A 13,962-nucleotide genomic window follows, 5' to 3' on the forward strand; every position below is an offset into this window, starting at 1 on the left:
TTAGTCAAATCTCTCACAGAATTTCTGTCAAAAATAAAAATTTATCTGAAGCACATCTATGTTCATAATCAAGAAAAAAAGAAAGTTCATTTGCCCAACTCATTAATTCCCTCAACAGGATGTTTATAATTTTTTATTTGTGAAAAATATGCTTTCATAATTTGCTGCAAACATTTGAAACGCTGATTCTCTGTTGTGATCTTAAGCAGATCTCACTTTTCTTTTTTCAAAGCAGGTGTGCATTCGGTGTTCTTAAACCATCAGTTTGCTTTGTATGAAACTGACTGCATGCTGACGTCCACCCAGTGTTACTCGGCGGTGTAAAGCAGTGACTTTAACACTCGATCCAAACTCGGAGGATATGAAGATCTCCTCTGTGAGGATGGCGTGTGAAACAGGAGTGTAAAGACAGGCCCACATGACGCACTCACACATCCTATCGCGTTCCCTTCGGATCAGCTGCTAGGAGTCACCGGGAGGAAGTTTTTTCCTTTTAAAATTGTCAAGAAAACGTTTCCGTTCTTCCCTCGGTGTGTGCGATGCAGTGGAAGCAAGTCCTCAAATCCTTCAATTAAGAAAAAAATAAATAAATCACATCACACAGTGGCTTTTTCTTTGTCATTTATTTATTTGTTTTATCCTTTTTTTTCTGTACTGGATTATTGCAATCTGGTTAATTCACATTTAAAAAGCAGTCATTGACCAGACGCACTGAAATCGATGATATTCATTTTTTACAATAACCATTACAGGCCCCATAGAGACTGGAAAACCCAGTCCAAAAAAAGAAACATCTGTATGGTTTTCTGCACTTTATTTTGTTTTGATGTTTGTTTGTTTTGTTTGTTTTTTTTTTCTCATAGTAATTACAAAAAGGAAAAATATATATAACAATAATCATAAAAAGGATAGTTTGGAGGGAGAGGATTCAGGAATATTACGACTGGCAAACAATCACAACACAGCACAAGTACCTACTTACTGCAAGAAATGAAAGGTACAAAAATGAAAACGAAGAAAATAAGCGCATATGGAATAAAGAAAAATCAAAGAAATTGGCACCTATGAAGTTGAATAAAATAAGCAACTGAGTGGGACAACAAAGTGGAGCTCTTTCTACAATCTAATGAAAAAAAATCCCAAAACAAATTGTGTTTTCTTGTTTTTTTTTTTTTTCCTCTTTTCTATTTGTTAAAAAAAATAAATGCATGACCTGGGGAGTGACTGAAGGGAGGAGGAGGAGGAGGAGGAAGAGGGGGAGTCCGAGGGAGCGGTGGGGTAGGGGAGGGTTTGGCAGGGACAATAAAAAATACTGCACGTACAATACCTTTGTTCACCCTTCTCTCTCCTTCATCTTGCTCTTACCGTTTTCCCTCACCCACTTTTTCCTTTCTTTATTTAATAGCATATCCCATTAATATTCCTTTCCCCCGCTGCTCCTAATAGCCGCGCCCAGTGGCGCGATCGTTAGAGTTTTACATGTGAGTAGCAAATGACACTTTGATTGGCTGTGATGTGGAGATGGGGGTCCCCTGCCGGCTCCGGGTCGGGGGCCCCGGCTGAGCTGAGAGATCCTGCCGGGCCCCGGTCTCACTGCGCGTGCTGACTCAGTGTGTGGTTCTGTGGGGAGAGAGCGAGAGGGAGAGATAGGGAGAAAAAGTGAGAACACATGATGAGAGAAATAATGGGCTACATGAGCGTAGTGCTTTCCACTTGCCCCCCCACCCAATAATAGAACAGAAAGGAACAGAAACACAACTGCCTCCCGCCGCACAGACAGCAAGGCCTCCCCGCTTTATGCGCCGTCTGACGGAAGAAGAGAAAGAGGAAACAACTCTGCAACGTACCGGCAGCCACTGTACGCTTTTCACTATTGTAAAACGTGAAGCCACTGAAAGAGACGCAAAATGGTGGCGATAAAATATTTTGTACGCTGTTGTTCGAGAGCCGGGGCGTCAGCCTGATGTCAGTTCAGGGGCCGCATGCAGCCGGTCGGGACCTCCAGAGGCTCTGACTGGCAAAACGATCGCTTCAAATAACACGGCTCAAAGGTTTTCCTCTTTTAGCGCAAAGACGTACGATTAAAATAAGAAGAGCTTACATTCAGTTATCAGTAATATATCAGCATTATCCCATTTTCTGCTGGAATAAATGATGTTCTCCATTAGCAGCCTGTATTATGTCTTGGTATTGAGTTGAATCCAAAAATACAGCATATGGCTAAACGTTGCACTCTACTGATCAAATGTTGCTGAAAAAAGGAAAAAAAAAAAGTTCAGATCTGATCAGCCACAGATTTTTACTATTGTTCATGTGATTTCTGCAGCCTTCAGACTGTTTTCATTCATTCATTATCTGCCGCTTCTCCCTTTCAGGGTCGCTGGTGGCTGGGGCCGATCCCAGCTGCTGTGGGCGGAGGCGGGGTACACCCTGGACAGGTCGCCTGTCTGGAGCGTGGCTCGTTGGTCTAGGGGTATGATTCTCGCTTAGGGTGCGAGAGGTCCCGGGTTCAAATCCCGGATGAGCCCTAGATTTTAAAGAGAAACACCTTCAGACTGCACGTTCTGTGAAATTCACTCAGAGAGAGATCGAGGCTAATGCTGCTTTGCCAGAACAAAGACAGCATATCAGAGTGTTTCAGGTTGTTCAGAATTGCAGCATACAGTCTAAACTTAATGCTTGATATTCTTTCTGCTGCGCACTTTGTGATTCAAACCCGGGTCCCACTCACAAAAAGGTCAAGGGTTAACCTAATGCACCAGGAAGTTTTGGAAGAAGTGGATTAAATGCGAATGGTTTGAGTGTACACGTATGTCTCTGCACTAAAACAATCAAAAAACAGCGATCAGGTGGAAGAATGCTTTGAAAAGGTTGTATTGCCATAAAATACTCTAATTCAACTTAGGCTTTCATTATTAAGCATACAGCAGTCGAACATGTCACCGACGGTCAAAATTTAATGAGGTAACCTTTGTAAAGGCAGAATTAAGTTAGGAGCTGCAATACCAGATCACATTAGTAAATAAGTGGTTTGAGAGTTTATTTCATAATGAGCAGAATTAAAAGCCAGGTAAATAACTCAGAACCTGGTTTAGCGAAGACGTTTCCACATCACACCGTGTTTGTTCTGTTTTTGTCTTATCTGTGGGAACCCGGCGCCTCCATTTGTTTATTCAGATCTGCGAAACCCTCGTGCCTTTTGATATCGTGATTAATATTTTACAGAAAGCATCTCAGTACCTTCGAGACGCCTACACTTGAATCTCTCTAAAGGCTTCAGCGAACTACACATCAATACATAATCACAATGCATAAAAATAAATAAATAAATAAATAAACACCACCTTTTGCCTAAATTAAAATTCACAACAGCCGTGAGAGCAACAAAAGGGAGGCTGGTGGGACGATCTCCAGGTAAAAAACTACATTCACAGATGGATTTGTATGCTAAATGAAGACGGCAGGCAGGGAAGTACAGAGTGAACACTTAATAGGTTAAACTGCCTTTATTTCAATCAACAACGCAGAACTACAGGTATTACAGAAAAGGCAGCTGTGAAATTCTTGTTGGGTGTTTGGAATGTTGTACACAAAAACAGGCTTCACACTTTTGTCATCTCAGACGTATACACACACACACACACACACACACACACACACACACACACACACACACACACACACTGAGGGAGTCCTCTGTGACTGCTTCATATCAGCTGCAATGGGGAACTGAACTCATGATAATCTGGATTTGCTGGTTTGAAACTTAGCTAGCATAACATCTAAAGCTGGGGAGAGATACTGTCTATCTGTATGATTGGACTGATTTCTGCTGTGTGTGTGTGTGTGTGTGTGTGTAAGAGAGTGATAAATTTAAGATGTATTCCTTCCTCCTCTTTCCACATTTTCCCCAGACGGTGCAGCTTTCTTTTTCCCTGTGAAACCTTCTCTACCTTCCTTTCTCACTATTTCTCCCCCTCACACACAAACACACACACATACACACACACACACTCACACACTCAGAAATCTCTTCCCATCATTCCTGCTTCTTCGCACGTATGCACACTCTCACTCACAGACACACACACACACACACACACACACACACACACACACACACACACACACACACACACAATTCCCAGTGAGATCTTCCCAATCAACGCCCGTTCCCATCACCACCAACAACAACCCTTCACCACCACTAAAAGCAGCTTTCTCAGATTAATCGTGCTCTCTCTCTCTCTCTCTCTCTCTCTCACACACACACACACACACACACGCACACAGATAGGCCCCACTACGCAATGAAAAAGAACGGGGGACAAAAAAGAACAGTGGATGGGAGAATGAAAACAGAGGAGGGGAGAGGGGGGATAAACAGAACAGAGAGATGAGGAAGGGTGGATGGGGACAGAAATGTGAAGGATTATACGTGGTTTGGGGTTGATAAATACTTATTTGTCATTCTATGGCCCTTATCTTGCTGTGCATGTTTTGTTGAGCCCTTTGGTGCATGTGTGTGTTTGTGTGCACAAGAGACAGAATATGTTGTGTACGACTGTGTCTGTCTGTGTGTGTGTGTGTGTGTGTGTGTGTGTTTGAGTGTCACTTGGCTTTAGAGGCCAAGCTAGCCTGTCCAGAGAAAAGCAAAGGGTATTAATGCCCCACACTGGAGAGACCTCGGCTCATGCACACGCACACGTGCACATGCACACAGACACACACAGGACGCCATGCAGGGTTTCAGAGAAATGGGTGAGCAAATGAGCAAAATATCGAAAGGGGCAGTGGAAAACAAGTGTGTGTGTGTGTGTGTGTGTGTGTGTGTGTGTGTGTGTGTGTGTGTGTGTGTGTTTGTGTGGAGGACTCTCCAGTGAGGAGCCAGATCTCATTGGGAGCCACTGACCCCATTATGATAGAAAACCCTCCTCTCTCTCTCTATTTTACTGCCTCTCACTCTATCACTTTCACTCATCCTCCTGCCTCTCCCGCTCCGTCCCGACCAAACTTGACGGCTACATTTCCGCCGACAGCCAGAAGAGGTCAGGCTCATTCCTCTTTAACTGACGGAGGACGATCGAGAAGAGAAGCTGAAAGGAGAGGAGAGGAGAGGAGAGGCCTCCTGTATGACCTCCAACACTGAGGTCGTACAAAAGGCATTGGAGGAGGGAACGGAGTGAAAAAGTGGATAAAATAATATACAACACGGCAATAAAATCTTTGCAGGAAGGAGACCAGAGACTGGAAACCACAGAAACAGAAAGGCCTGTTTCCCCTCAGGTTCTCTGGGTCCAACTGCCGGTGTATTGATTTGTACATGGAACGAGGGATGAAAAGGGAGGATGGAGGAAAAGAGGAAGGGGAGGAAGGAGGGAGGGCCACGGTCACTCCCTGGAGGAGCATGCAGCGCTGCAGAGGACTGCTGGAAATAGCCCTGAGGAGGGGAGAGGGAGTGGAAGCGGGACGAGGGAGAGCTGTAATGGACGTGTGAATGACAGGGCGCCGCGCTACACACTTCATATAATGCACAAACATGCCACTCTCTGACACCCCCTTGTTACTTCTCTTCATTTACGTAGTTGTTGAGGGCTCGCTATTGATTATGCAGCACTGCGATCGATTGACGTGCACAAGCCTGTGTGTGCATGTGTGTGTGTGTGTGTGTGTCACAGTGTGACATCTGCTCCACAGCAGAGTAATTGATATATTCTACAGGAAAAATGGGTGACAGAAGAAGGGGAAAACGGGGGGAAAGCGCCTCGTAGATTTAGAGCTTTGCAGTGCTCCTCGGGGCAGTAAATTTTCAAAGTAAAGTCACTTCTACCTGCAAATGTTACACAATAAAACGGGAGTGAAGAGATTTGGCCCATTAAACATCTGACAGTTTTAATGCTGAACAGATGAAGGGAGGGTTGCTTTTTAAATTGAAAAAAAAAAAAACCGGTTCTCTCAATCTCTCAACATAGGACAAGAGAGAAGTTAACCACGATCTGTGTATTTAGCTTAAACATGAGCATTATGAGCTTCAAGTGCAGCTCCAGCTGTATCTCCCTGGCAGGATCTTCTGATATTTCTGTATGACTCTAACTAAACTGATACCAATACGAATTCTATCCTGGGTTTCACCTTGATTCTATATGAGAGTGTGTGTGTGTGTGTGTGTGTGTGTGTGTGTGTGTGTGTGTAGCGGAGGGTGTGTGTGCAATCGTAAGAACAGCCCGTCTTCCAGGCCAGGCCAGACCAGACCAGTCAATACGGAGGCCTGTCATTGTTTTTCCTAAACTGCTTAGAGAGAGCGAAGCTAAAGCCTGCAGAGCCATGAACCCAGGGGAAATATGGCCCTGTCGCATTACCCACACGCCGCACTCACACACACACACACACACACACACAAACACGTGCACAAGCGCACGCACACACACAGAAATATAGATTCACAGACTTGCAGCTAAGAGCACATGCATGTACAGAAACATGATGCCAGGAGAAAATGCAGAATGGCAGACTAGAATAGACAATAGTTCACACACACACACACACACACACACACAAACACCCAAAAAAACACCATTCGGCGCACACACACGGCCTCGTGGGGAAAGGGAGAAGGGGACGACTGTGGAAACCAGGAGATAGAGATAAGAGAAAATTTAATCTGTCTTATCCTGCTTCTCTCTGCTATCTACTGCATTACACACAAAAATATGCATTTGTGTCGGGGTGATGCTGCAGCTGCGGCTGGCTGTTTGAGAGAGGTGGAAGATCACTGCTGGCTATTCTTTTTTTAATGTAGGTATGTCTATGACAACCGTTGCAGCGGTCATCTAGATGTAGCAGCAGATATGACTGCATTACATTGTTTTAGTACTTTATTTCCCTCCACTGCATGAAGAAGAGTGAGTGAGTGAAGTGGATGCTGTTATCACAAATCATACAGCGTTAAAATGTATTTGTTTATTGTCCATTCACGTTTACAGGGAACAAAACAAGCAAACAAAACACACAGTTGGCATACAGGGAGCAACTGGGGAAACACAAACTGATGCCATGCCAGTCACATAGGGTGGAAGCTGCCCATGAGAAGACCAAGTGATATATTTACGGGCGGTAAATCCCGTTTTAGGCATACGTGTGACATTGTGATGTCTGTCCAACAGCCTGCTTGCACTAACCTCCGCAGAGGAGCGCTCACTGTGTGTGTGTGCATGCCTCTGCATCTTTTATAACAGTGAAGAAACCACTGTAATGGTGGCCGGGAGTTTCTCTTTTTTTCTTTCCTTTTATTTAATGGCAATGGAAAAAAATGTCATTGTGGAATAGAGCTACAGTTGACCTGGACTGGGGGTCAAAGAAACACACCAAATCCCACCAAACATACATAAACTGCTCATAAGCAACCCTACTGTCTTCTCTCCACCCAGTGGCCTTCTTCATTTCAGTGCAGTTGAAAAAAACGCAGCTGCAAAATAAGTTTTTACTCACGCAAACATTATATACAGCACACGAGCACAAACACACACACAGACACACACTTTTCTGTTCTGTAATGATGTAACAACTACACCTTGAAACTCAGGTGCCAAGTCTCTAATAGACACAGGAAGAGGAAGCGCTGCTGTTGGAACAATGCCGCGTGCGCGCGTGTGTGTTAGCGAGCGTCTGTCAGTGTGTGAATTTGTCTTCTATGTGCGTGTATGTGTGTGTGTGGGAGGGGAGGTGTAACTGGAGGCCATCCAAATGCTGTGCGTGTGTGTGTGTGTGTGTGTGTGTGTGTGTGTGTGTGTGTGTGTGTGTGTGTGTCTGTGTGTGTGTGTGTGTGTGTGTGTACGTGTGCCCCATCTCCATTGCTGTTTTTAACACCGAATGAAAAATCACCTTAGTCGCCTTGTGGTCTTCTTTGGGTTCAGTGTATTTATAGCTCAGAGTTGACACCCTTCCAACACCGTCCGTGTGTGTGTGTGTGTGTGTGTGTGTGTGTGTGTGTGTGTGTGTGTGTGTGTGTGTGTGTGTGTGTGTGTGTCTGGGACGAGCAGATGGGCTGTCTTAGCACTCTTCCTCTGCTCCCTGGCTTGTCTTTAGCCCCACCCACCCAGGACAGGAAGCTGCCCCGGGAGTAGATAAAAAATAAATGCACCCCCTGCCCTGAGCATCATCGACACGTATTCCCTGCACCCCCAACACGCTCTCTTTTGTCTCCTCCCATCATCTCCGTCTTTCTCAAATTTCAAAGACCGATGAATGTATCAGAAACTCCCTTCAGCCTGTTTTCTGTCCCGCAGAGTCCCGGTGACCTCCCACTTTCTTTTTCTGTCACGGCACACAGGGTGACCCTCTCGGCCACGTCCTGTTTGGAGTGCACCCTCCCTGTCTCTCTCCCACGGGGACTTCCCCTCTCCTGTTGCTCCTGGCCTGTCCGAGGCAGGTCTGGCCCGGTAAACACTACCCAAAATACACTCGCAGCATGGACACAGACACACAAATACGCAGGCACACACGGACCTACGCAGATTCAAAGCAAAGGTGAGGACTGGACGCTGTTTCACAAAACAGGAAGTGTGAATCATTCTAGAATACGACATGACACATTTCAGTCACATCAGCTTTCAGTCCTGAGGAATGTTGAAGAGTGTGTAAAATACAGGAATAGGACTCCTAAAAGTTGCACAAAAACTCAATATACAAAATGTAAATCAGATATTTATGTTGGGCAGTGCACGGCGGGACAAATAAATGCACAGACATGATCCGATGATCCATCCAGCATGCACATGTGCTCAACATTCAGCAGAGCGTGCTGGTTTTCCGTGTCACTGTCATATTACTGCAACGCTCCCACTACCCAGCAGCCCCTGAGGGGCCCGGCACTTTTTTGTTTTGCGATTATGACTAACTGTATAAACAGCCAGAAAGGCAAAAAGACAAAAAGAAAACGGGGGAAGAGAACTGAGGTGTCAGAATAACAGACGAGTGAGGTGCAAATAAGGGTTCCCGTAAAATGGTCTGAGCTATCCCACACACTTGTGTGACTACAATGAGAGAGTGATTAGATTAATGCTCCAACAGTAGTAGTTTCTAATGGAAATGAATTGTTCCAGTGGGACACGTTTATTAAACAGAGACAGGAGAAGTGAGGGGAAAGTGAGTGCAGAGATTATTTAGATTTACCTTATGATGGCAATTTTATGAGCTGTTTTTTTTTTCTTAGGTTAATTGAGTAAGCTTACTCAAGTTTGGGGAAAAAACAAACGTAAAATAGTCTATTTTCTAATTTCATGCCATCTGACCAAAACAGGCCTGTTTTTTTAAATGAGATTCAATGGGACTGCCTGTAGTCAAAACTGATTAAAAAAAAAAAAAAACTAACTCCATCAACACTATAACAGGAAACGTAAAATAAAAACTGTGAAAATCACTAATTAAACAATAGAAAAAGGTCGCAGGAAAGAAAATATACTGTAAATCTAAGTAAACCAACTCAGATTGCTCTCAGAATGGACAGAGAGAGAGAAACAGGTGAGCGGATGAAGAAGCGGCGTGTTTGCGAGCACAGTGCCGACATCAGTAAAAGTCTATTTTGGCAGGCCTGATAGAACACCACGCCATGCCGAGCCTGTCCTGTTCTATGACACATTGCCTCTGTTTACCTGTCACACATGCACACACACACACACACACAAACCAAATGACAGGAACATGGTCCAAGCTGTTAGATACCCTCCAGGTGTTGGCTCAGGCAGTGTAGTTTCTTTTGTATCTGTCCCTAAATCTGTTTATCCCCCCTCCCTCTTCTTTTCATGTCACTGTCTGTCTTCGTCTCCGTACATCGACTTTGTTCCTCCGCTTTACATCAAAAGCAACAAGTAACTCCTTTTGACTCATTTCTGTTCTCTCTCCTGCCTCACCCAGTCCCACTGTGTGTGTCTTTTCTGTTGTGTTTTCTGGTTTTTTTTAAGTTCCTCAAAGCACAAATGCAAACACGCGCAGGTGTGCGCACACATCAGAATCTAAAATTTTCAGATGATTAACTGGTCCCATATTGAGATGTTCTTTCTTCTATTTAAATGCGACACGAACAGGATGCGCTTTGCATTCACAGTGTGAAACAGCAAAGACTGCAGAAATTCCAGCAGTGTTAACAGCCACGGACACAATTTGTATGCAATACTTCCTCAGGAGGTCGGGTGTGTGTGTGTGTGTGTGTGTGTGTGCGCATGTGTGTGTGGGGTGTGGGGGGGGGGAATAGTCTGCTCAGTTTAAGGACAGTGAGGAGCAAGAACAGCAACACCTTTACACTTTGTTTTGTAAATATTTTTGCTTGTTTGTGTTGACTTTTCAGTTTTACGCAGTAATTTTCACACACCACAGGAAGAAACAGCCACAGCAGTCACACTCCTCTATTATGTATAAGAAGATTTAGGTAAAAGCACCAATTACATTTATCTCATAACACAAATCTTTAAGAAATTAGAGCCTTTAAAATGGAATCAAATACAAAAATCTATTGGTACAGTATGGATTATTCTCATGAACGGTGGGCACACATCTTTACACAACTTTGAGTATTTGGAGGTTGTTTTTAATAAGAAACAGAATTTCCTCTCATACTCACTTTAATTGAAAAGACAAGCAGACGAAAAGATTTGAGAATTAACTATATAGTTTTCAATCATTATTGGTTTAAATTGTTAACTTTAATTATTGTTGACTGCTTCGATTCTTTCGCTGTAACTGAATCGTCGTCATAAAAGTGAAAACGAATAATCAGCCAGTTAATCATTTATTATCTGTAGAATGGTGATGGCTAATGTACAGCTTCTGTCTGCTTCTCCACCTCTTGTTTTGAACCTCCTCTTTGTTCCTCTGTCTTTTCCCCCAGCTGGAAAAAAAGCCCTTCAAGTCGGGGGATTCAGGGAGGTACGAATGTGTGTGTGTGTCTATGTGTGTGCGCGCGCGTGTGTGTGTCCCAGGTCCCCTTTCTAATAACGCAGAGTCTCCCAGTGAGCGGTGGGGCAGCTGAGTACGCTCCCCTGGAACGCCACGGGGATCTACGGGATCAAATTCATACACACAGACACACATCTATACGCACACACAGAGCCGAGGGACGCATGGATCAGAGAGCGCACACTATGACTTGACACAACATCCTGACGCTGGAAAACAGAAACACACACAGACACACACATAAACCCTATTACCAGTTCAACCACATCCACACCTTTCCATAATTCAGTTAGAGGGAGACAGTGAGACTCTTGGATTCAGACAAAGACAAAGATAGCATTATTCACAGACAGACTCCTAAACACAGCTCGTTTCACACATATATTCTGCCCCGATAACAACAACAGCAGCAGCAGCAGCAGCCGCAGCAGCGAGCGAATCGCTTCCAGCTAACCATCCAAACGGAGCTTTTAATTCATTACATTTGGTTTAAGGGCAACAGATTTTGTTTACTATCTTCTTCACGCTGACTGCAGATCAAATTTGTTGCATGCAAATTAATAGCGTGCTACTGACACACTGTATTATGGGCGGCGTTTTCTCAGCTGTCCAGCTTAAGAAGGCAAAATGAAGCGCTCTTAGTTTCGCTTGTCTTGCCGCCTCTTGAGTTTCACGTGGCTCCCTTGTCATTCATTTATCTCTTCATCTTGTCATGCATCCATCACACTATATGCGTGTACATTCCAGGTTCTTTTAATTGTGTCTACAAGGGAACGGAGTCCTACTCATCCTTGTGGTTTTGTGTGCATGCGCACCTCTCAAATATTCAACACCAGTGAGACGGAGTGAAGCTCCTGAGGAGAAAAACAACACACACACACACACACACACACACACACACACACACACACACACACACACAAAAACAAAAGGATCTCCCACGTACATCCATTTATTCATCTGACCAGCAATCCACCCATCGAGCGGTGTTTATATATTTACTAGGGCTAAAGGAAATGGTGTAGCACAACTGAGGCAGAAAAAGGGAGATGATTGGGGAAGAGTGCAAGAGTGATGGATGAAGCGAGTGATGGGAGGAAGCACTGAGGGCACGAGCTGCAGTACAGCACCCCCTGGAGGCTCAAGAGGAATGTGAAGATCAAGAAGGCTGTCAGGGACTGTAATGACCGAGAGAGAGCCGGGTTCCTGTGTCAAATAAGAGACACTTCGGCGAGAGGCAAACGCTGTTATAAGAGATCTGCAGTTCATAGTGTGTGTTTGTGTTGTGATTGAATTGGAAATGTGTTTCAAAGTATGTATGAGGGTGTTTATAAGGTCGTGGTCAAGCATTTTCAACCCTTTTAGAAACATAAGAGTATTAGCATTGTGCTAATTGCTAATAAAACAGCAGCTAAATAGACAGAAGAGGAAAGATGGAAGGAAGGAAAGACAGAAAGACAGACGAAACTAAAACTGAGAGAATGAGAAAGTCCTCTGTGAAGTCTGGGAGTAAAAGGCAGAGAAGGATCCAGAAGGACCTCACTGATCAGGGCCACAGCATTTTTTATTTACACACTCACATACACACAAGCAGACACACACCAAAACATCTCTTATTTACCAGCTTACGTCTGCACTATTTATGGGGCACTGGGGAGAGGCACAGAAGAGAGGAAGAGAGGAGAGGGGCTAAAATATGCATAGGGGCTGGTTCTTCTGGGACAGACGGGGGGAGTCAGAGGGAGGCAGGGAGGGAGGAAGACAGGAAGAGAAAAAAAAAAGTCAAAACTGGTATGCATGTGTAAGAGACAGATAGGAAGATGTGAGAGCGGGCAATTGAGAGAGTGGCAGAGAGAAAGTGAGAACTTTGTATGCAAAGGAAGAGCCAGAGATGGAAAGAGAGGCTGAAGGAGTGCAGTCAGAAGGGAGAGGGGATGATGCAGCGGTGTGTCTGTGCTGCAGTGACCCCTGTGTGTGTGTGTGTGTCTGTGTGTGTGTGAGTGTGTGTGCAGGAGAGAGAGGACGAGAGAGTGAGCTGGACATCGTATGGCCCCTTGGAGGGGTTCAAAGAGGCCAGAGCCTTTTCGAGCTGGCCAACCAGCCTTCTTCATCCATCCGCACCTCATTAAAACGTGCACGCACACATTCACACGCACACAAATTACCCTATTCCACTTTCTCTCCTGGCAGATGCACGCACGTACGTACACACACACGCGCATACACACACAGACACACGTGATAACAGCTAGCAGTGGCATTAACCTCCATGGTTGTAGCTCTCCATCTCCCCCAGTCAGCCTTTCTGTCTAGCCCACTTAGAGAACCCTCCCATGGGGCAATGGAGCTGTGGCAGGTCAGGCTAAGGCTGCAAGTTTTCTCACTCACTCACACACACACACACACACTCGTGCACATATACTCTTACACACACTTGGGCCAGGACCAAAGAGTAACAAGATGGATATAAGCACAGTGCAGCAGCCAAAGAGGAAGAAGTACAAGGAGCTTAGGGAGGGAAAAAGTCAAATTGATCTCAACTTAGCAGCAATGAAAATAAAGGAGCAAAACTTATCTGAACTGAACTGAGTCAAGAAGGGGGGCATTTAAACTGGATAATAGCTGTGGAGATGAGTTACACAAATTAAAATGTGGGATAAAAACAAAATTAGGTAACAATTAAACAAATTGAATTAATAATAAATGGATATGCCATGGTAAAATGGCCAGGTTTGGTAATAAATTTAGACTGTAAGAAAATAAGACTGAATTAGTTAATACAGTTTTCACTTTGCTGGCTGGAATACAAAGCACATTTCTTTTAACGTGTCCATGGAAAAACAGTCGTTCGTTAAAAAAGGTACAACATGAGAGACTGACTGGTCTATTTTTTAACACATCAAAACCTCACGAGCAGTAATTTCTCCAACCGAGTATTTCAATTCATCATTTCATGAAGATGTTGTGACCTGGTCAGATGGCAGGAGAGAAGTCATCTGGGACGGACTGTAT

At 44.4% G+C, this 13,962-nt stretch overlaps 1 protein-coding gene and 1 non-coding gene across 5 annotated transcripts in view; one reads left to right on the plus strand and one right to left on the minus strand.

Moving 5' to 3' along the window:
* Positions 1–616: 616 nt before the first annotated feature.
* Positions 617–13,962, minus strand: part of znf423 (zinc finger protein 423) — a 153,653-nt gene continuing 140,307 nt past the window's right edge. For all 4 annotated transcript variants that reach the window (XM_030096376.1, XM_030096375.1, XM_030096377.1 and 1 more), the window contains one exon: positions 617–1,620. In XM_030096376.1, the coding sequence (XP_029952236.1) occupies positions 1,591–1,620 (30 nt within the window). In that variant the 3' untranslated portion in view covers positions 617–1,590. The remainder of the gene's footprint in view (positions 1,621–13,962) is intronic.
* trnap-agg (transfer RNA proline (anticodon AGG)) lies at positions 2,457–2,528 on the plus strand. The gene has a single exon. It is a non-coding gene; the product is annotated as a tRNA-Pro (tRNA).

This window comes from Salarias fasciatus, chromosome 7 (genome assembly GCF_902148845.1).
Source record: "Salarias fasciatus chromosome 7, fSalaFa1.1, whole genome shotgun sequence".
Taxonomy (NCBI): domain Eukaryota; kingdom Metazoa; phylum Chordata; class Actinopteri; order Blenniiformes; family Blenniidae; genus Salarias; species Salarias fasciatus.